Source organism: Lactuca saligna, chromosome 1 (genome assembly GCF_052625555.1).
Source record: "Lactuca saligna cultivar CGN05327 chromosome 1, ASM5262555v1, whole genome shotgun sequence".
Lineage (NCBI taxonomy): Eukaryota > Viridiplantae > Streptophyta > Magnoliopsida > Asterales > Asteraceae > Lactuca > Lactuca saligna.
In genome coordinates this window covers 166,290,562-166,314,557 of record NC_136417.1, presented here as the reverse complement: position 1 = coordinate 166,314,557, position 23,996 = coordinate 166,290,562, and the positions used below count along the sequence as shown (strand labels likewise).

The following is a 23,996-nucleotide window of genomic DNA, read 5'->3' as shown; positions in this document are numbered from 1 at the left end:
TATCATATATATTTGTGTTAGATATGAAATTCTTCACTTAGTTCAATACCTTTGTTTATTTAAAGGCATGCAATCCCACATTCTATTTAACTATAATAGGTATAGTTAAGATTACTGCTCATTACTCCTATCGCTATGATGCTCATTGTAATTACTACTATTATGAGTTAATACATGTTAAATACTATACAAAGAGAATACCATATACTATATAAGAGAACCCTCAATACCTTATACCAAGAAGTACATTATACTATAATACTAAAGAATATAATAAAATAGAATGTGACACACTATTCTTCGATACGACACTTCACTGTGCCATCACCGTGTAACCAGAGTCTCCTGGAGGGAGAGAGGGCATTATGTGTATAGATCTATACGAGACAGACACTCCCACATCCCGACTGCTAGCTACAGTCCAAGCCCTCTAGGCCCAAGGGTGACAAAATGTCACCACACTCCGTGTGACCTAGAGGGTCATCAATTATTCAATCGTCAATCAGCATGGTTACATACAAGTTCACATTCAAACCTGTAATCGATACAGTAAGAATTAAATGCAAAATAAACTCCCCAAGGAGTATTGTACATTTTGATACTACTTGGAGTCTACATTTCATTACATTCAGCCAACAATGACACTACTGGGGTAAAACATTATTTTTCCCATTTATTTGACATAAATGAAGTCTAAAACTATAATTTTTCATAACTGTTAACTCACTGGGAAAACTTTTACACTTTCAGAGGATCAAACTTTCAAATAACCTAGTCTTGGTAGAGGACTACTTTTACTGCAAAATATAGGATTTTCTAAGGATTATACTCTTTTTCAAACACTGGACACAACTATTATATTACATGATTGTACACACATTTATACAAGCAACAACACTAAATACTCATGAACTCACCAGCTTTATGCTGATACTCGTTTTCAAATAACTTGTATTCTCAAGTCAGCAATAGACAGGTACTGATGCAACTTTTGAGAAGATGGAGCACATACAAGACCCATCTTTTATTTTTGTTTATACTTTTGGTGTCTATTAAACTGTACAGAACACGCTTGTATTACAATTACTATATTAATGCAATGGTTGTTGTTTCTTGTTTTTACAATTATGCATTGTTATGATACTGTACATGATGTCCTCCACCCCCAGAACGTATTTCGTCGTTCTCGGTTTTGGGGTGTGACAACTTCGTACTTGTCATGACTCATGATACACCAAACATCTTTTTCCCCCCAAATTTGTATAGTTATGATGAATCAGAAAGTTAAAGCGAAGAGCAGGACCCCATTAGAATCAAAGTTTTTTTCGAAGAACACACAAAACCTTCGTCTCCAAAATCTCAAATTCTTAGATATTTAAAACTTTCCATGTTTGATTAGTTCCTGATATCTATATAAGCTAACAAGAGAGTAGAAATTACTAGCCTTTCAAGTATAATCGTGTATAATTGTGACTTCTTTAAAGCTCTCTTGGTGGCTCTTGTAAGGATTTAGAAATCTAAGTAGGGATATATATATATATATATATATATATATATATATATATATATATATATATATATATATATATGCCTCTAAAGGCTCAAACCCAAAAGACTAAAGCTCTAGAAACCTAGGAGAGAGGCTTATAAGAATCGAATTATCAACCTTGCAAAGTGTAGGATCAGATTTTGTGAAGGTCAAAGGGATCTTTATATAAGTTGAGGTAACATGTAGAGAAAGCTAAATTAAATTAATTAAAGAATTAAATTTAATCCTAATTTCAATCCTTTCATTATCTATTACCTGGAGTTACCCGGATTGATATCTAGATATGGATCCTAAACGCTCTCCAAAATCGTCCACCCTCTTAGTGTTTGCAAGATGTCCCTCTTGCTCGATTAATGAATAATTAACATTCGACCATTGTACCTTTAAATAATTCTTGATTTTAAGTAGAGAAGAATCTCCACTTTGCGGGGTTGGAAACGCCAAAGAAAGCAACATGATTGGAAGTGAAAGTATGTTGCTACATCTTGCAAATAGACCTTTTACTTTATGTATTCATCCAAGAATAAAGATGCATTTGAACACAACGAAATTTAACGTTTGGTTTGTCTTAAAACCAACTCAATTACCTACATAATTAGGGTTCGACTACAACAAAGAAAATTGATGTTATCAAATAAATGAGTGGTGAAGCATAATATATCGGTTCCATCGTTCTCTTTTCTGGTGACAACAGAAGATAGAGATGGCGATGCATACAATTGTGGAGCAAGTGATTAAGAGCAAGAGTGAGAACGCCTTCAATTGATAATAATGGCGATAGGGTTTTTGATGGGAGACTGTGTGGTGGAGAAGTATAACGATGAAAAAAGAGATAAAAATAGATGTCTTTGATGGAAGAATTAGGGTTCGCTCATGAATCGAGACACTACGTTACAAATGAATTTAATTTTGGGAGAAAGATAATGGTGGTGCAAAATAGATGATTGATACGGCGGGCTGTGGAAGGATTATAGATGTGCGAACCCCAATTGAAAGGGAAACACGTATACGATCTGGAAGGCTAAACCTAGAAACAGATCGAGGACACATATAGCAAAAGAACTAACGGATTAAACGAAAATCAGAACCCTATGGCTATGAGAGAAGAAGAAGGCAAGGTTACATACACTGTGAAAGGAAGCTTCTGATCATAAGTGAGAATAATCTTGAACGACACTTTCCCTCCGTCAGTAGCACTCGCTATAGCAACATATCTTTTATTGCCTTGCCTACAATTGTGTTTAGGCGGTGTTACAGTGGTGGGAACCATCCAGAAAGAAAGTGATAAAGGAGAGAGAGAGAGAGAGAGAGAGAGAGAGAGAGAGAGAGAGAGAGAGAAGGCGGTGGAGAGCAGTGGTGTTGAATAGACACACATATGAAATGGAGAGACACCACGTAGTTAGTAGAGAAAGATGCAAGTTACACGTGTAATCTACTATCCAATATAATATACACATAAAAATATATAATTATCAGAAAGGAAAAAAAAATGAGCCAATCATATCAAAGAAATGTTCCATAAGAATGTTTGAAATTAATCTCTATATATAATTAACCCAATTAATTTCATCTAATTTCTAATTTTTTTATTAATATGTAATATATTAATAAAGTATTTATTTCGGTCTTTCAAATCTTTTGGTCGTTATTTTTACATTTTGAAGACGAACTTAAATGATTTTCGTATTATTTTCAAAATTATACCAATTAATTAAGACACTTGATGGTTATTACAACAAGATAAACACATTCCAAGGTAGTGAGATTAACAATACGATTCTATTTGGAACAAAATTGTTCTAAAAATATTTTTATCGGGTCAATAAAAAAGGCTTAGGATATTTTGAAGAAGAAAAAACCTGATACGTTAATTTCCTTTTTTTTAGATAATCCAATACTTTAATTTGCATATAACTTTTATATTTTTAGAATATAAATAAATTTCTGATTTTAAATTAAATCATATATATTTATGTGGTTGAACAATTTTCAAAATCAATCTTTTATACAGTCGGTCACTATCATTAAATATCCGTACACAAAATCTTCGACAAATACGTATAAATAAAGTTTCACAAACGTAGCGTTAATCATTAATCAAAAGATTAGTATTTATGAATGTATTTTTCTCTACTTTAACAATTTATTTTTATTATTTACTCAAATGATATATTTACCAACTCGTAATTTGGACGCGAAAGCCGTCATAAATAAGGAGGAGGGGCACTTTCTTTGCATACTCAAACACGTACATCATGAGGCGTTTCATTGTCTCCAGGTTATGTACTTCTGCCTCACGTCCAGCACCTTCTTCGTTAAACCACCACCACCACCACCATCAGTACCGTGATTTTAGTTATGTCTTCCGACGCAACCCAATCACTACATCCGATAGAGGTGCACAATCGCAAGGTAATGGGAGTACACTTAGATGGCTATTCCACATGCAGAAAATCCGTTGTTTCATGTCAAGTAGGGAAAGTCCTCGGAATACTATCAGCAGGTATAGCATCTTCACTTTCACTCTTGGTTTATTATGCTTCATATTCTTTAGTAAATTGTCAAAAAACTATGAAATGTAAGCTTCGTATATACTGGTCACGACTCATGATACACTAAACATCATTTTTTTTCTCCAATTTTTGTAGTTACGATGAATCCGAAAGTGAAAGCGAAGAGCGGGACCCCATTAGAATCAAAGTTATTTCCGAAGAACACATAAAACCCTCGTCTCCAACACCTCAAAACCTTAGATATTTCAAGCTTTCCATGTTTGATCAGATCCAGATATCCATATACTATCCATTTACATTTTTCTATCCAAATAATAAAAATAACAACAACAAGAACGTGGAGGAGATCATAAACCAACGATCAAATCATCTGAAACAATCACTCTCAGAAACCCTAACACGATTCTACCCGTTTGCAGGCAAGGTTGCCAGCGAACTTCACATTGATTGTAACGACGACGGTGTATATTTCATCGAGACTAGGGTTGATGATAGGCTCGAGAATGTGCTTAAGAAACCCGACAATAAATTCTTGCAACGGTTGATACCCGTGGCTAATTCTGTAGCGAATCAACAATCGTTGGGATCTTATGTTTCAATGGTACAAGTTAACTTCTTTAGCTGTGGTGGAGTTGCTATTACAGTGCAACATAACCATAAGCTTGTAGACGGAGCTAGCTACATGACATTCTTGAAAGCATGGGCTTCGAGTGCTCGAAAAGATCCGAATCTTGTAAACCCTAGTTTTGTTTCCTCGTCGATGTTCCCGCAAAATCCTCAGTTGCCATATGCACCATATGTTCCCATATGGTGTTTAACGATTTCTCCTGCTTATTTAAAGCATGGACAATGCGCAACTAAAAGATTTGTTTTCGATGCTCGGGCTTTGAGGGAGCTCAAAGCCAGAGCATCGAAACATGAGCCAGTCAGCCGAGTCGTGGCTGTACTGGCTTTGCTTTGGAAATGCATCACCACCGAAACAAAATCTAAGCCATCGGTTTTACATCTTCCGGTGAACATCCGTCCACGAAGTTCCCCGCCAATGCCTGAAAATTCGGTGGGAAATAGTCTTTTGGGTACATGTGCGGAGTTCGATCCACATACAAGTGATCTTGAACTACCTTCAATGGCTTCTCAACTACAGGCTGCGGTTGCAAATGTGAACGGTGAAGCGATTGAAGAACTAAAAGGAGAAAACGGGCATGTTAAGTTCGTAGAAAGCCTGAGAATGTCCATGGAAAGATTTTCGGATTTCAAAAGCGAGTACTATTTGACTACGAGTATGTGTAATTCAGGAACTAAAGAAGCCGATTTTGGATTCGGAAAGCCTGTTTGGGCATGTACAGGGAACGTGAATGAAGATATTCCTATTTTTATGAACAGGATGATAATGGTGGATTCGTGTTCTGGTGATGGAATTGAAGTTTGGGTGACGCTGGAGAAACAGGTAATGGATGCCCTTAGGTCCAATTCTGAACTTCTATCGTTTGCTTCTGTGGATCCTAGTCCTCTATCTATAGCTTAAATATTGATTTGTGTATTGTATTCATTTGTTTGGATTGTGAAATATTTACCTGTTCTTGTTAAGGTGCATGATTGGAATAAATATCCAAGAGATATGTCATGTTTGATTCATACTATATATGTGTACATTTAGAACGTGGTAATAAAAGGACGATGAAACTTAATTTGCTTTGATGTGGCCTACCTTATCCCCGGTCTCTCTTTCATCCATGCTCTATAACAACTTGATTTTTCAATAACGATATATAATACCAACTTAGGAAAATATCGGCTTTAAATATACCTGGTGTTTTAACTCAGATAAATTACCATATATCTGGTCATGCACCGATTGTTTCTTAGAGCAAGTTTGAGCGCCAATTGTTTTCACATGAACAGCGGTATTGACGTATGTGAACAAAATTAAAGATAACATACGGCTAGCTAGATCTAGCCATAGCGTTTTCCGTGAATACTACTTATAACATGAACTGCATGTCGTATACTGAATTAATGATACACACGTTATCAAAAAAAGTCAAACATTGACCAAAAATAAGAATTTTACAAAAAAGAAAAGATAAACAAGTACAAAAAAGTCACATGGACAAAATCTAAGTACAAAAAAGTCACATTGACAAAAATATGAATAAGACAAAACAAGAAGACATAAACAATATATATATATATATATATATATATATATATATATATATATATATATATATATATATATATATATATATATATATATATATATTACATTATAATACATACATAATATATATTTTAAGATCAAAGTCTTAAAACAAGGAGATGAAATTTTGGCATTTGGATTTCATTTGAATGATTAGGATAGTGATCCATATCAATAGATTTAAACCAATCAAAATCAAGTATTTTATAAATTCTATATATTACTATGTACTTTCTAATTGGATATGAGATGAAGCTACATCCAACTCTGGATGGGTAATTCAAATATTTTGAAAATAAGATTTGATGTGTATCTGACAGCACCACTACCCAATGTGTCTCTTGATTCTCCACCCCATTCTATCACACCCTCCTCATATTTCTTCCCCATCAGCCACCTTCCCAGACAAATCCACAAAATTGTCTTCTTGACCTCCCATCAAGCTATAACCACCACCTTCTCCTGCCCGCCAAGACAACAATACCATCTGATTACCAGTCAAATTGGTTGAAATTTTAGGGTAATGATTTGGATTTCATCCAAGATTTGATATGAATAATATAGGGTTTCATGTTTTTCTATTTTTGTTTACGTTTATAACTACATGATATGTTTTTTTTTTGGAATATTTTCAGCTTTAACCTCACCTGCGTTCACCACTGTCAAATCCCTGCTTTATTGCCTTGGTTCTTTTCTAAAAAGGTAGTTGTTTTTTCATTTCCCTAATTTCTTCATCCCCTCTCTACCTTTTAGGTTAGATTATTCTTAAGAATCAGATTTTGTTTTGGATTTTTCACAAGAATCACATAATCTGTTTGGTTTGGTGCTTGGATCTAACTATCTTGCTTAATTTTTGGTATTATTGGTAAGGAGAATTGTGAGTGTTGAAGGTTTACATATATATTATTGTTGCTACAGCCTGCAGTTATACCGGTTGACATCTCTGCCTTCACTACCAGTTAACGCCTCCTATACCAGCTACGCCATTAAGACCATTGTTACCTTCAATAACCCTAGATCTAAACCACTGTACACTGATTTTTTTCTCTAGATTTTTCGTTGCTCTCACTATCACCACCAACTGCCTCCACCTACCACCAACCAAACCACGCCATCACCCTCTTTCGGTCTTTAACCTCCCACGATCTCTTTGAACCACCATCCTTCCACCGTTAATATACCATATCCGCTCCATTGACCCCATATCTAGAAGCCCCGACTGACAATGGAGTTTTACAGAACTAATTCTCTTTCCTTAAGTGATTGCATTTAATATTTATTTACTTGTGATGTAAATGATAATTTTCTTAACTTTTGTAATTGATGATGCAGATTGCTAGCTACAATTCTTGAACCATATATGTTTTGGATTAGTGTCTAAGTCCATAATTATTTTAGTATGTACTTGACCCGATGATGTATGGTCCTTTTGGGTTGCCTTCACCAAAGCAAATTGATAGGATGAATTATGGAGAGAGAGAGAGAGAGAGGATTAATTATGATTTATTAATATATTATGAGAATAATATATTAAAGGGGAAATCATATTGTTTAATTAATATTAGTCAAGAATTAATTTTGTGGCTAAAAGACATTAATTAAATAAAGGGGACTAGAACTGTCAATTGTATGATACGTTAAATATTGGGCTAATGGACTCCATAGAGGATGGAGTGGATGAATTCTATGGGGAAACCCATTAGAAATCGTCCAAGGCCTCTAAGGAGGGAGTCCATGGGTTGCTTAGGGCCTAAGCAATCAAATTAGGGTTTCCTTGTTAGATAACCTTAATACCCTCACTATTTAAGGATCGTTAGGGCACCAAAAACGTGGCCAACTAATTCCTTAGGGTTTCTACACGTTTTGGGTGCCTCCTCTCTTATCATTCTTCATCATTTTGCTCTTGGTGTTTGTGAGCCATTAGAGGAGTGATACTAGTGACTTTAAGCTTTCTAAAGCCATTACAAAGGAGGATTTGAGATTGTTATTGCTACATAACAATCAAGGTAAGATCTAAACCCCTATCTTATGTTAGTATGATTAATTGTATGCTAGATCTAGGGTTTATAGCTTTGGATATTCAATTGCATGTTCATTAGACAAACTAGATCCAAAAGCTATTAGGGTTTGCATGTACACCATAGGAATGATGTTTTGCTCAAAGCCCATCAGTGGTATCAGAGCCATGGCTGTTTTTTGATGTATTTGATACTATTATGGATTATCCTTGCTTAAAGATCGCAATTTAGGGTTTCTTGGGGCTGAACTCGCGGAGTCCATAGATGAACTCGCCGAGTCCATGGTGAACTCGCCGAGTCCATGCCTGACTCAACGAGTTAGCTGGTCAGAAAGAGGGAAAATCAGGATTTTGTGCTCTTTTCGCTCTGGGATTGTTACCAAAACGTTTCTTATGGATATAAATCAGATTTTTATGATATTGGGTGATTATCTTTGCCAAAATTAAAGATAAATTCATATTAGTTAGGTAATTATTTCCTTATATGATTAGATTTAGTTATTTCAATTATTTGGTGAATTATCTTGCAAGAATTTGGACTAGGTCAAATTAGATAACCACCAATTAAATGTTAATTGCCTTATTTGAATTTTGTGATCTAGAATATTCTTGACAAAGTTTGGAAAAGTTTCAAATTAATCCCTTTAGGTCTTATAGTTTAAATTTGAACTTAAAAGTTTTGTTTTTGAAATTTAAATAAGTTAAACCCTAATGTTTTGAAATGTTTCAAAAACTTGCCCTCAAGTTTTGGAATTTAAAAGTTGATTAAAAGTTTAATTTAGAAATGTTAAATTCTAAAACCCTAGCATTGTTCTGAACAGTTCAAATCACACTCTTATGGTTTTATTAATTATTTAAAGTGTATAATTAAAAGAGATTTAATAAATCCATAAAGTTTTGGTTTAAATTTAGTAAAATTAAAAGTATAATTTATTAAATTAGACCACATAGTATTTTAAATGTGTAAAATACACCCTATACTATATATAACATTAAAAGTCTAGTATTATATATGTATGAGTAAACAGTCAGTCTTACCGTTAGTAGGCATCATTCACGAAGCTAGTCTATAAAGGTGTTTAAGGAAATTGCCTATAAAATGGTTGATTGAATGGGTATGCACTCTTACCCACCGCACTCTTGACTAGTGGAAGGTCGTTAGCCGAACGGGTAGGATAGGACAGAAACCTTCCATTATAAGTATAATGAAGTACAAAAATAACTAAAGGCTTTTACAAAATTCCCAATCTTAGTTACTTTAGGCAGAAGTAAATTGATGCAATTCCATGAAATTACACATTGTGCCCTTGCAAAGACGTTAGTGGGGCGTGTGTGGTTAACCGGCACACTAAATGTTTCTAAGCAAAGGTAGCAAAGGGTGACTCATTGTTTGTCATAGTTCAGTGGAGCGTGTGTGGTTAACCGGCACATCGAATAGGTGATTGTAATATTGGTGGCACCATGTAAGTTTGCATGGTTATTCATACCCTATTTTGTGATCCTCGGCATCCCAGTCACAAATCGAGAGGCATGTCGAGATTTAAACATGCCATTGAAAATTTCAATGAATCTCAAAAGATCTAGGAATTTTCAATAGATTTAAAACTTAAATTTCTTTTTCGTTTTTCATGGTGGAAATTGGTAAATCATCATTTACCTACCTTCAAATATTCTGCAACTGGATTACGACATCCCTCTTATTGTGTTGGATCCTAGCCTCGATTTTTCATTTGGGTGTCACATCGAGGATTATAATCAATTTAACTTGAATTTTCTCCCATTTTGTAGATGTCAAAGTATGACAACTATGGTCTTCCCAAATCCCATGGAACAAGCTTTCCAAATGAAGATGATGTTCCACGATATGATCGAGGAACAAGATATCATGCTTCACTTCCTCCACCTCCTCCAATTATTCTCCCTAACCCACAAGTTCGAAGGCTTGAAAAGTTCAAGCTCACTCAAGCCCTTTTCGTAAGTAAACATGGAAAATCAGTGTGTGTACACGTCTTAGAGATAAAGTCACACATTGATAGGTTAAGGATGTTAGGTGTCGAGATTTCAGGTTAGTTGGCTGTTGACTGGGTTCTTCAGTCGCTTCCTGAATAGTGAGTTCGTTAAAGAGTACTGTATTATGGACCATGACGTGACCCTTATTGATTTGACCTATATGCTTATAGCTGCTGAATCAACAATGATTTGGCGAGTTGGTCGAGCAAATTTGTCTAGTAAATCAAACTCCCAAACTTCAATGGATATTGAAAACGGTAACACTGGAGATCCAGAAAAGGTAAATTCTAATATAGTTCCTTGTGCCATTCCAAAAGATTCCACTTGCTTCTATTACCAAGAGAAGGGGCATTGGAGACGAAGCTGCCCTATTTACCTAAGAGATCTAAGAGATGGGAGAGTCAAAACGTATGGCTCTACCTTAGGTAAAATACATTATCTAACTCTTTTAAGTTCCTATTCTAGATTCTTGATACATGATGTGATAAGATTACATTTTGATGTTTTGTAGGATCGAAGAAAAGAAAGGAAGCTTAAGGGAAGAAGTGAGCTGAATCTAATCATGAAGAAATGGATTTCGATCACATTGCTTGAAGATTAGATTCTTAAGCTACTACTTGGAGTTAGAATAGATTGCTTAGGAATATGTAACAGCATAGTTTTTCAATTGAATTTTATTGTAAGGACAAATTTTTCCGCAATAAAATAAATTTTGATTTTATATTATTTATTTATCCTTGCAATGGCGTGTATGAAAAATTGATGTTTGTAAGTTTCTATTATGTCACACCCCAAAACCAAGAACAGCGGAAACATTCTGGGGCAGAGGACGTCATGTAAAGTATCACAACACAGTAAATGTAAATAAGCAAACAACATCATCCATTGCATTAAATATATAATTTTAATACAAGCGTGTGCTTTACAGTTTTAGACACCAATAATATAATGCGAATCAAAATAATATGATGAGTCTTGAAATGCGCTCCATCTTCTCAAAAGTTGGCATCGGTATCTGTCTACTGATGACCTGAGAATACAAGTTATTTTGAAAGAGTTTGTCAGCATTAAGCTGGCGAGTTCATAAGTATTTTAGTGTCGATGTTCGTTTTCAAAACGTTTGAACCTGTGGTAAGTATAAGTTGTAAACTGTATGTAACTGTTTGTAAAAGTTTGAATCTCTCAGAAAAACCTATATTTTCTATTAAAGTAGCCTTCTACTAGGGCTTAACTGTTTTGTATGCTCGTTTGTTGTAAAAGTGTGTAATTTCCCAAGTGTAACTATTATTTAACAAAATATAGTTTGTACATTTAAGTTTAAGTGAGGTTATCACTAAAATGTAATGGATAAATCATTGTAGTACTGTAGTTTTGTTTTATAGGAACTACTACTGTACTAACTACCTTAAACCGGATTTATATTAAGGTATAATGTGATAATTGCACCATACTATCGACTGATAACAACGACATAAAGAACGGTCGTAATAACGGAATGACGTTTGGCACCTGCAGACCTGCAGGTCCGGCTGTAGCTAGCAGCAAGGTGTAGGATTGTCAATCCAGTATAAATCTATACGCAAACTCAACGCTCTTCCTCCAAGAGAATTCTAGCTACAACTTGGGCCATGACATTTAAGGCATGCTCCGATACAGTGGATCACAATTGTTCACGTGTTCATGTATATGTAATGTTTCTCGTTCTAGTATAGTTGTATATGTTCTGTTTCTAGTATAGTTTTATATGTTCTGTTTCTAGTATAGTTTTATATGTTCTGTTTCTAGTATAGTTGTATATGTACTGTTTCTAGTATAGTTGTATATGTTCTATGTTATCCCGATGGTAACTAGCTATTGATGTATTGATAAGTATGAATATGGAAGTACTTTTATGTCTATACATGTATATATGATATAAAACTAATATTGAAACAACCCTCGGATGGTCACCCGAAATCCCACCAGACCACATCTTAGTGCGCGAAAAGGAAATAGGGCGGATGGCCTTCCTAAGCCCTTTAAACATTACTTATATATCTATACATATATGGGCATGAAATTTATAAGTAGTAAAACAAAGTTTCAATAAAAGCATTTGATAAGTCAAAGAGTTTGTAAAATATTTTGAAGTAAAACAGTTTGAACAGTGATATAATCATTAGTTTCCTAGTTATTAATCACATGTGATTAAATCAATCACATGTGATTGATGTAATAACTGTAAGTGTTTAACTTGTATTCCCCCCCCCCCCCCATAAATTATTTAAAACATTTAAAAGCATTTCAAAGGTTGAATAAAGGGGTATGAACTCACTTGGAAGCTTGAAGATGGCGAGATCGAAAACCGGGCAGAGTTTCGTCTCGGGAAACGGATCTTTTCTCAGGATTCTCGGGAATCTCGGGAGTAAAATCGACTCTCGGGACTTGAGCAAAAAGAACAAAGCTTCGAGTTTGAACGGGCACGGAAATCGAGGCAAGATCGTGAGAGAAAGAGAGAAAATGAACAAATTTTTCGGAAAGGCTCGCATCCCTTTTATAGGGGGCTGAGAGGCATATGTACGCGGGGCGTACTCCCGTACGTGGCGTGTACGGGACGTCACTACTGACCGCATCCTCGGCTGCAGCGTGTTTCAGATGGGACAGTGGGGTAGCTTCGCATAAGGCGACGTGGACGATCCGAGGCCGTGGCCTCGAGTACGCGGGGCGTACGAGGGTACGCGGCGCGTACTACGGCCCTAGGCTGACTCCCCTTCGGATAATACCAAATTTTTAATAAAAATTATATATAAATTATTTATCAAACTTGAATAATTCATATCTCCTTCAGAAGAACTCCATTTTCGACGTTCTTTATACCCCCACTAAGGTGAGACTACGATCTACAACTTTCGTTTGGATTCCGTTGGCAAATTCAGAAATTATTTTTATTATTTATTTATTAAAATGACGTGATTAAGGAATTTCTTTAAAAATTCATAACTTCTTTATCTGACATCGGTTTTTTTTTTTGCCAGACTTTTTACCGTTGAAATACCATTGTCGAGACCTTCGATTCTCATTTAGGTCATTCCGGCCAAATGTCGCTCGATCTCCGATTCTAGTTTTTAGTTGTCTGTTGCTAAGCTGAACTTGGAAAAATCATAACTTTAATATACGAAGTCGGATTTGGGCGTTCTTTTTACGTACGATCATGGTTTGATGACATTTAAACATAGAAGAATTTAAATAAAAACTTTTTTGACATTTTATTGTCCAAGTTAATTTTATTAACTCAAAAGTGGTTACAATACTTGACTTTTTAGGTCACTACAAAGAGTTGAAATATCTGGTTGTCACATATTATTAGCAATAATGGATTTGATTCTTAATTATGTTATTTGTGGAAAGGTCAAGAATTTACCAAATATGGGAATCATACAACTTGGTCGCATGATGAATGAGAAATTTCATATTTGGAAATTAGACTAATTTGTTGACAAAGTGTCAAGTGAAGGACTAGGAGATCCAGTACACAAGGTTGTGTGTTGATCAAGTCCACCACAAGAGTAACAGAGATATTCTTCATGATTTACTAAAGTTAAGTAAATATGATTATACTTATGAGATTAAGTGTAATTCTCAGTTGATTGAAAGAGTTTCAATAAATAGCAGAACGAATAAAGAAGAATCAAGTAGGTAGAAAGATAAAAGTTTTTCTATTCTATGAAGAAGGGATAATACCTTTTATTATGTTTTATGATAGGTCTTAATGATCAAGAACCACATCTCAATTGATCCTCTAAGTGAGTCTTAGTACAAATGTATGTCTAAGAAGAGAAATAAAAAAAAAAATTGAAGAAATGGTTAAATCAAAAAGTTAATCATACTTCATTCTAAAAACAAGTCTCGGAGTTAAGATTGTGAATTGAGTGACAAGTCTCAAGAAGGTTTATAATATTCATCAAATGTGGAATTTGGAAAATGTTTTCTTATTCTTGCACATTTGAAATTGGAAAGTTGTGATGTCTTGGATAAGACAAAGACCAACTAGGCCCAATTTTGTGAAGTGTTTTGTCTTGATAAAAGCTACACTAACTCTTGAATATTTGTTTGTCTAGAAATGTTTATTGAGAAGAGAATCTTATATGTCAAGGAGTCAGTGGGAGTCTCAATGGTCTTGAAAGGTTTCAAGAACAACTCAAGAATAAACCTTATCAATCATTACTAGCACACGACTTGAGGTTTATGACCTATCGTGTTGACATTATTTTGTTTTTGTGCCATTCCAATTGAGTTAATTATGCATGTGAGTTCTATGAGTTCTTATTTGAACGCATAAAAGGCAAGCGCCTTGATCAATGAAAAGTACATTGATATGAAAGGGTGAGCTACTTAACTACTTGGAAGACATGGTGGCCACTCGTGTTACCATAAGGCAAGAAATCAAGATTGAGACATTTCAGTCCATATGAGTTTGGATTTGTCGTAAACTTTGGTTTTGACAAATTCACATGGATAGGAACACATACACCATAAAATCTAAATAAGATTCCCTCCTTCATGAAAATGACTGTGAGGAAATGCTTTCACTAAGAGAGATTTTAAGAAGATAGTGATTGTGGAAATTGTATTCTCGAATTCGATTATGGTAATGGTATCCTTTTCCATAATTCGAATTGTGAGATTTGGCAATTAGTTTGAATTGTTTAGACACACATATGAGCTATCTAAGGCAAAGGTGTATAAGTTTAAGAATCTTAGATAAAGGATTATCAAAGCATTAGGTATTAGAAATATGAACTTCAAAAATTCAATAAGTATTGTTTTCTGGAAGTTCAGTTGTTTTCTAAAACATGTCAAAGCTAGTGGGAGCATAAATGTTATGCTTATATGATAGTAATCCTCATGATAGTGGGAGCATAAATGTTGTGCTTGTATGATTATTAAGGCAATTATTGCAAGTTCGCAATATTAATTATAGAAAACAAGAGTTGTACTTTGCAAGTTCGTAAGGGTTGAAAAGTTGTTTTTCTATAATTAAGGGAGAGAATATTGTACTTTGTTTCAAAAGCTAAAGCTTAGATTGAGAAATTTTAATAAATTTAGTCAAAGGATACATAGTGTGTTCCTAAATTTCAATTATGATTACGGTATCCATCTTCATAGTTCGAATTGTAAGAACGAGACACATAAAATATTATGGTAGAAGATTGATAAAGTATCATATAGTAAGACATTATGCATCGTGTCCTATATTCTTTGGGTATAGGATTGATCGCCAGTGCTATTATATTTGACCATTCTAAAATTTTCCAAATATCTAGCGCATTTAGATGGAAAAAGGACTAGAATCGGTTTTGACTAAAATAATTAAACAACTATCAAAGGACGATCCAAAGCTCGCTGAGGATTGGTCGCTTGTGAGTAGTTGGGAGTATGGTATTGGATGGCATTATTATGAATAGATAATATTCTATTAAGAATGAATTGACAAATATGGAAATGTTTCCATATTGGGAGTTGGATATTAAAAATCTATATCTAGATTAGAAACTTTAATGCAAGAAGGATGTTCAAAGGAATGTACTTTGAGTGAGAGACATCATATCTATAGAATTGTTTCAGATAGAGATTGGCCAAGTCTTGATGATTTTGAGCTATAACATTACGAAAGAATCATTGCATAAAATGTTAGAATCTAGCATAAGTAACAAGAATTTGATATTCTTATACTTATGATAAGGATTGGGGGTTGTGAAATGAGTATGATTGGAATGTGTTCATTTTATCTATTTCACAAAGTAAGGACCATAGGCAAACATTGTGTGCATGCTGAGAGCATGCGACAAGTGTAGTAACAATACAAGTAAGAAGTTGATTACCGAAAACAACAAATAATGAGTAATCAATATGGTGATTAAAAAAATGTTTTATTTATACCCAGAGTTTGGGGACATATGGGATTAGTATTATTCTTGTGTTTCACTTTGCATGTTTTGACTTCCTGAATAATTAAATTGGTTCTAAACAATCAAAATTATTCGAATGGACCACAGTCGTTCATATGTTGGAAGTAGGTATGAATGAAGACTTTCGTGAATTGGTGTGTGGACTGTCTAAAGTGTATTAGACATAAGCAAATGTTTTCTGCAACGTTCATGAGTGCTTATGAATATGATTTGAGAATTAGATTAAACCCACGCTCACTTGGATCACTTCATGGATTTTATCACGAGTGATTGGTGAGACGATAATATCTTATATTCTTGAAACTGAGATGTGTGAGTTGTATCTTGCGAGTCGGTTACACATTGATAATATGTAAACGCACCAGTAACTTGGTGTCATAAAACATATTGTTGTGTGTGATTCGGTAAGTGAGTGCAAGCAAGCATTGAATCAAAGTTTATCCGTTTCTTTTATCCAAAGTGGGATGAAAGCGATATCTGTGGGACCCTCGATGATTTAGTGATGACACATAAGCGCTTGGCCAAGCCGGGACTAATTTGATGTGTTCAATTGTAGTATGTCGTCAGTCGTCATAAATCGGAAATCGGGAAACAACACATAGACAGAGAGAATGATTTAAATCCATGTCTCAGTCTATACGATATCTACAATGGAGGAATATATGATCCCTTATCTAAAGGACTCTTCTAATAAGATCAGAGTTGACAACGACTTTTGAATGCTACGATTGCAGGTTAGGATCTAAAATCATACGCATAATAGTTATTAGATTTATCCAAGTGGGAGACTGTTGTATTAGTGTCTAAGTCCATAACTATTTTGGTATGTATTTGACCCGATGGTGCATGGTCCTTTTGGGTTGCCTTCACCAAAGCAACTTGATTGGATGAATTTTATATATATATATATATATATATATATATATATATATATATATATATATATATATATATATATATATATAGATGATTAATTATGATTTATTAATATATTATGAGAATAATATATTAAAGGGGAAATCATATTGTTTAATTAATATTAGTCAAGAATTAATAAGAATTAATTTTGTGGCTAAAAGACATTAATTAAATAAAGGGGACTAGAACTGTCAATTGTGTGATAAGTTAAATATTGGGCTAATGGACTCCATAGAGGATGGAGTGGACGAATTCTATGGGGAAACCCATTAGAAATCGTCCAAGGCCTCTAAGGAGGGAGTCCATGGGTTGCTTAGGGCCTAAGCAGTCAAATTAGGGTTTCCTTGTTAGATAACCCTAATAGCCTCACTATTTAAGGACACCTAGGGCACCAAAAACGTGGCCAACTAATTCCTTTGGGGTTCTACACGTTTTAAGCGCCGCCTCTCTTATCATTCTTCATCCTCTTGCTCTTGGTGTTTGTGAGCCATTAGAGGAGTGACACTTGTGACTCTAAGCTTTCTAAAGGCATTACAAAGGAGGATTTGAGATTGTTATTGCTACATAACAATAAAGGTAAGATCTAAACCCCTATCTTATGTTAGTATGATTAATTGTATGCTAGATCTAGGGTTTATTGCTTTGGATATTCAATTGCATGTTCATTAGACAAACTAGATCCAAAAGCTATTAGGGTTTGCATGTACACCATAGGAATGATGTTTTGCTCAAAACCCATCAATATCTTAAAATTGATGGTTTGAACCAGATGTATGAAATATGGCCATGTTCTCTTGACATAAACATCAAGTATGTCTTTCGTGCTACCAGAGATTTGTTTATAACCTTTTATGGCAGATCCTGAGTGAATAAATGACAATACATACATATATATATATATATATATATATATATATATATATATATATATATATATATATATGTTATTTTATTACTTTTCAAGGTGAAAGTATAACCATATATCAAATAAAGTTGGAGTTTGTTTCCATCACACAAAATCTCATGTCAGATTTGTGTGGCTTTAAACTTACAAATCTTCTCATCTCATCCCAATCAAGTCACTATATTATCACCTTTGTATGATTTCGAATTTTGTAGATCTCATTCACTATAGATAACATATGTTTATTGTTGTTGTAATACTTATTTTGTATCAAAAGGTATAGACGTTCGTTTATTTCAAAATAGCTCAATGATTGTAAGTGCAATTATCATATTTTTATGTGTGTATGAATAGTTATGTGAATGAAAGTTTTAGTTTAAAAACTTTTTTTGTCTTTTCGAAATGGCAGGTTACCATGTAACTGAAGGATTATAAACACGTGTATATTGAATTAGATACATTATGTCATTGTTGGTTTATAGAAATAACATTGTAGTTTATAGAAAATATAGGGCATTATGACATCTATGTTAAGTGCTTGAAATGGAATTAGCATTATTGGCTTCTGGATTGTGTACATTATTATTGAATAGCTAAATGTGATAAAGACAATGTTAATCATTAATCACATGTTAATTGTGATTTTTTATAATTAAAACCTTCTTTAAACCCATAAACCTATTAGATCAATTTGGTATTATTTCTTATTCTATAAGAGTAACTTATATCTTGGAATCTGTTACTCCTTCCTACTAGAAATGTTAGATCATTGGCCATTAGTTTTATTGTTCAAGAGTCTCTTGAATCATAGATAGGAACATAGTTTCATCAAAGCAACAAAGTATATCTTTCAATTTATGAGTTACTGTTATAGAATAAAAATAAACGTTTGCATTTTTTACTACTAAAATTTGTAATATTTATTTAGGTTTGTTGTTTTGTGTACATAATAATATATTATGATGTCTAGCTCATTTTTATGTAAATTTTTTAAAACGATTTGTTATGAATGCTAAATTATTAATAAAATAGTTTAAATATTTTAGTAAGTTGTAGAAAAAAGATTTTAACGGACAAGCTGATAAATGAAATGTGTATTTACATTTTAACGGAGAGAACTAGAAACAAAACAGTAATAAATTACAAGAATTGAACTTCATTATATCATCTGTTAATAAAATACATGATGATTTTCTTTTTTATTCATTTTTTTAAAAATATTTCAATATTTTCTAAACTAAATTGTGAACCAAAAAAATCTTACAGAGATCTCTAACATCACATCAACTACAATTAGATATCTTTCTTTGTAATAGTTTATTTATAAAAATAACTTGCAAAAGTTTTAACAAAGGTGGTGTCGAGTTTGTTAGAAGACCTCCTCAAATATGATGAAATTCCTGGAGATCTTGTGTTTGTATCTCGGGAGGATCAAAAACCCCTTTGTGACTACATAGATTCATCCACGATGAGTCTGTTCTACTTGTGAAACAAGTAGTCGCCCGAGTATTAGTTGACATGTATACCATTTCATAAACCTCAACTCCTACAAGTGCAACAAAAAAAAACGTTAACTGTAAGCATAAATCATAAGCATAATTATATTTTTAAACAAAGTAAAAAATACATACATTTATTTAGAAAAAAACATGTACTAATGTATTTAAAGCAACAAAATAACATTTTTATTGTTAATTTTTTAATTCAAAATAGAAAAATATTTTTGTTTTTAACAAAAAACTACAATGTACGTATATTTTTAACACAAAACTACAAAAAACTTTTCTTTCAATACATTACATGTTCTTTGTAATTTAACCGGTTAAAAAATATCAAAACAGATATAACTGAAAACCGATAAAAGATAAAAGAATGAACGGTGAACCGAGAGCTAGACCAAATACAATTAATCGCTTCCGGTTCGATTCAACTATAACATACACTATCTATTACATGTATTCGGTACCAAAAGAAGAACCGACCCGAACGTGATAGAAACCAAAAGAACTCATAAACCAAAACTGTCGATTGAAAATCATTTTTTGAAAAAAATTATTCGTTGCCTCCGCATCGCGCGGGTCCACCACTAGTGTGTATATATATATATATATATATATATATATATATATATATATATATATATATATATATATATATATATATATATATAAAGAGATAGAGTATTAGTGGATCTCTCTCAACAAATTCAATCCATTGTCAAATAAGTTTCACTTCAATTTTCCATTTTTTCATCTTTCAAATGTATTAGTGGATATCTTTCAATCAATTCAATCCATTGTTACATAAGTTTCACATTAACCATAAGCTTGTAGACGGAGCTAGCTACATAACATTCTTGAAAGCATGGGCTTCGAGTGCTCGAAAAGATCTGAATCTTATAAACCCTAGTTTTGTATCCTCGTCGATGTTCCCGCAAAATCCTCCGTTGCTATATGCACCATATGTTCCAATATGGTGTTTAAGGATTTCTCCAGCTTATTTAAAGCATTGACAATGTGCAATAAAAGATTTGTTTTTGATGCTCGGGCTTTGAGGGAGTTCAAAGCCAGAGCATCGAAACAAGAGCCATTCAGTCGAGTTGTGGCTGTACTGGCTTTGCTTTGGAAATGCATCACCACTGAAACAACATCTAAGCCATCGGTTTTACATCTTCCGATGAGCATCCATCCACGAAGTTCCCCGCCAATGCCTGAAGATTCGGTCGGCAATAGTCTTTTGGGTACGTGTGTGGAGTTTGATCCACATACAAGTGATCTTGAAGTACCTTCAACGGCTGCTCAACTACAGGCTGCGGTTGCAAATGTAAATAGTGAAGCGATTAATGAACTAAAAGGAGAAAACGCGCATATAAAGTTCGTAGAAAGCCTGAGAATGTCCATGGAAAGATTTCCGGATTTCAAAAGCGAGTATTACTTGACAACGAGTATGTGTAATTCAGGAACTAAATAAGCCGGTTTTGGATTCGGAAAGCCTGTGTGGGCATGTACAGGGAACTTGAATGAAGATATTGCTATTTTTATGAACATGATGATAATGGTGGATTTGTGCTCAGGTGACGGAATTGAAGTCTGGGTGACTCTGGAGAAACAAGTAATGGATGTCGTTAGGTTCAATTCCGAACTTCTTGCGTTTGCTTCGGTGGATCCTAGTCCTCTGTCTATAGCTTAAAGGTTGATTTATGTATTCATTTGTTTGTATTGAGAAATAATTACCACTTCTTGTTAAGGTGCATGCATGATTGAAATAAAATTCCAAGAGATATGTCATGTTTGATTCATATTATATAATATGTGTACTTTTAGTGCGTGTTTATAAACGGACGATGAAACTTTCTTCGCTTTGATGCCCCACTCTCTCTCTCATAACTAGATTTTTCAATGAAGATTTTATCAACTTTAAATATACGTGGTGTTTCACATAGACAAATTCTCATATCTGATCTTCCACACATGCACAGATTGTTTCTTGGACCAAGTTTAACTGCCAATGGTTTTCATATGAACAGCTGTATTGACGTGTGTGAACACAATTAAAGATAACATATCACATATGGCTAGCTATATCTAACCATAGAGTTTTCGGTGACTTATATCGTACTTATAACTTGCACTGCATGCCATATACACATCAACGGTTCACGGACAAAAATATGAATAAGACAAACAAGAAAACATAAACAAGTACAATCTCTCTCTCTCTCTCTCTCTCTCTCTCTCTCTCTCTCTATATATATATATATATATATATATATATATATATATATATATATATATATATATATATATATCCCTTTTCCAACTTTGTAACCCACAATAAAAGTAGTATATTTCCTATCTCAATTAAACCATTTGTCATATCACATTTTTTATATCATTAAATTAGAGAGGTAATGTTGGGTTTTAGGCATAAGAACATTCGTATGTGCACATACAAACCCTATTTCTTAGATCTAGGTTATTCTAATTGAACATGCAATGTATCCAAGTCTTTGTTTGATAGATCTAATGAAAACATTCATCTAATAGCGCATGAAATCAGATCAAAAAGATTACCTTGAATTGCTTGCTTGAATCTTCTTGTCCTTGAAGCTTAGAGTCACAAATATCACTCCTCTAATGGTTTACAAACACCAACTTAGCAAGAGGAAGATTTGAGAGAGATGGGGAAGGGCTAGAAATCGGCAAGGGTTACCTCTAGGGTGAAGGTCACGATTTCCTTGACCCCATGGGTCTATTTATACTAATGAGCCTCATAGGGTTTCACCCGTAAACCCTAATTGGATAACTTAGTCCTTAAGAAATCCAATTTCTTAATGACAAGCCTTTGGACGATTTCTAGCCTCATCCAGACCCTAAAATCCATCCACCCCTTATCCATAAGAGATTATAGCCCAAAGTACAACTATCATACAATTGACAGTTTATGCCCCTTTGTTCAATTAATCTCTTTAAGTCACCAAATTAATTCCTAATTAATTTCTGACTTATATTAATCAAATAACAATATTATTATTCCTTATATTATCCATATAATATGTTAATAATATTTCTTCGCTCATTATAAATCATCCTATCAAGTTGCTATGGTGAAGGCAACCCAAAAGGACCATGCTCAATCGGGTGAAATATAGTTGTAGCCTTAGACACTATTCCAACAGTCTCTCACTTGGATAAGTCTAGTAACTATATATACCGATTAGCAATCGTATCTCTCAAAGACGCTGTCAAACTCTGATCTTATCAATTTTGTCCTTTAGATAAGGGATCGTACAGTCCTCTGTTTAGATATCATGCTATCAATTCTATGGAACCAATTATCCAGCATTTGGTTTCTCGATATCAGATTTATTCGACATAGAACTTAATCAAACACATCAATTTAGTTCTGACCGGGCCCGGCACATAAGTCAAATCAAATCATCGAGCGGCCGAGATATTGCTTTTTGTCCTCTTAGGATAAAAGTAATAGATAAACTTTGACTTATATGCATTTACTTATTCATTAACCAATTATACACAACAATACGTTTTATAACATCAATTTACTGATGCGGTTTCGCATTATCAACGTACAACCAACTAACAAATAACAAACCATATATGTAGGTTTTAAGACCATATGATATTATCGTCTTGCGATCAACCTTTTCGTCAAATTCCATAAGGCGATTCCAGCAAGTGTGGGTTTGTTCCAATGCTCAAAACTAGTTCATAAGCACTCATGAATGTTGTAGCAAACTTTTGCTATGTCTAATACCATTTAGACAATCTACACACCAATTCATGACAATCTTCATTCATACCTACATCCAACATATGAACGATTGTGGATCGTTTGAATAATTCGATTATTCCAAATAAACTTAATTATTCAGGAAGTCAAAACATGCAAAGTGAAACAATAGTTAAACATTTAACATAAGACAGTAACCTTACTTATAAATAATACTCTTTTATTTATTCATCAAATGTTGAATTACATTTATCTATAATAAGTTTCAAAAACTATTTAATCTAATCTAATATCATCTCTCAGCCCAATGCTTCTAGCATGCTGCAAATGTTTAACCCTACTCAGTCCCTTCATAAGCGGATCTGCTGAGTTATCTTCTAATGATATCCTCCTCACCACGAGGTGTCCTTCTTCTACTCGATGTCTAATGAAAGGATATTTTATGTCGATATGACGAGATCTACCATGATCCCTCGATTCCTTGGTCAAGGAAACCGCTTATTCATTATCACAGAAAATTTCCATAGGCTCTTTTATGGCAGGCACAACTCCAAAATGACCAATGAAGTTCTTTAACCATATTGCCTCCTTCAACGCTTTGCTCGCTGCAATGTACTCTGATTCGCACGTTGAATCAACTACGGTTTCCTGCTTGGAAATCTTCCAAGTTACTGCTCCTCCATT

At 33.9% G+C, this 23,996-nt stretch overlaps 1 protein-coding gene and 1 pseudogene across 1 annotated transcript; both read left to right on the top strand.

The window, feature by feature from the left end:
* Positions 1-3,804: 3,804 nt before the first annotated feature.
* Positions 3,805-5,587, top strand: LOC145013297 (epi-neemfruitin B 7-O-acetyltransferse L7AT-like). Its single transcript, XM_078972102.1, has 2 exons — positions 3,805-4,052; positions 4,222-5,587. Exons 1-2 carry the CDS (start codon positions 3,805-3,807, stop codon positions 5,585-5,587), a joined length of 1,614 nt encoding a protein of 537 aa, XP_078828228.1.
* A 4,943-nt stretch (positions 5,588-10,530) lies between these two features.
* LOC145013287 (limonoid 7-O-acetyltransferse-like) lies at positions 10,531-21,332 on the top strand (annotated as a pseudogene).
* The last annotated feature ends 2,664 nt before the right edge of the window (positions 21,333-23,996 follow it).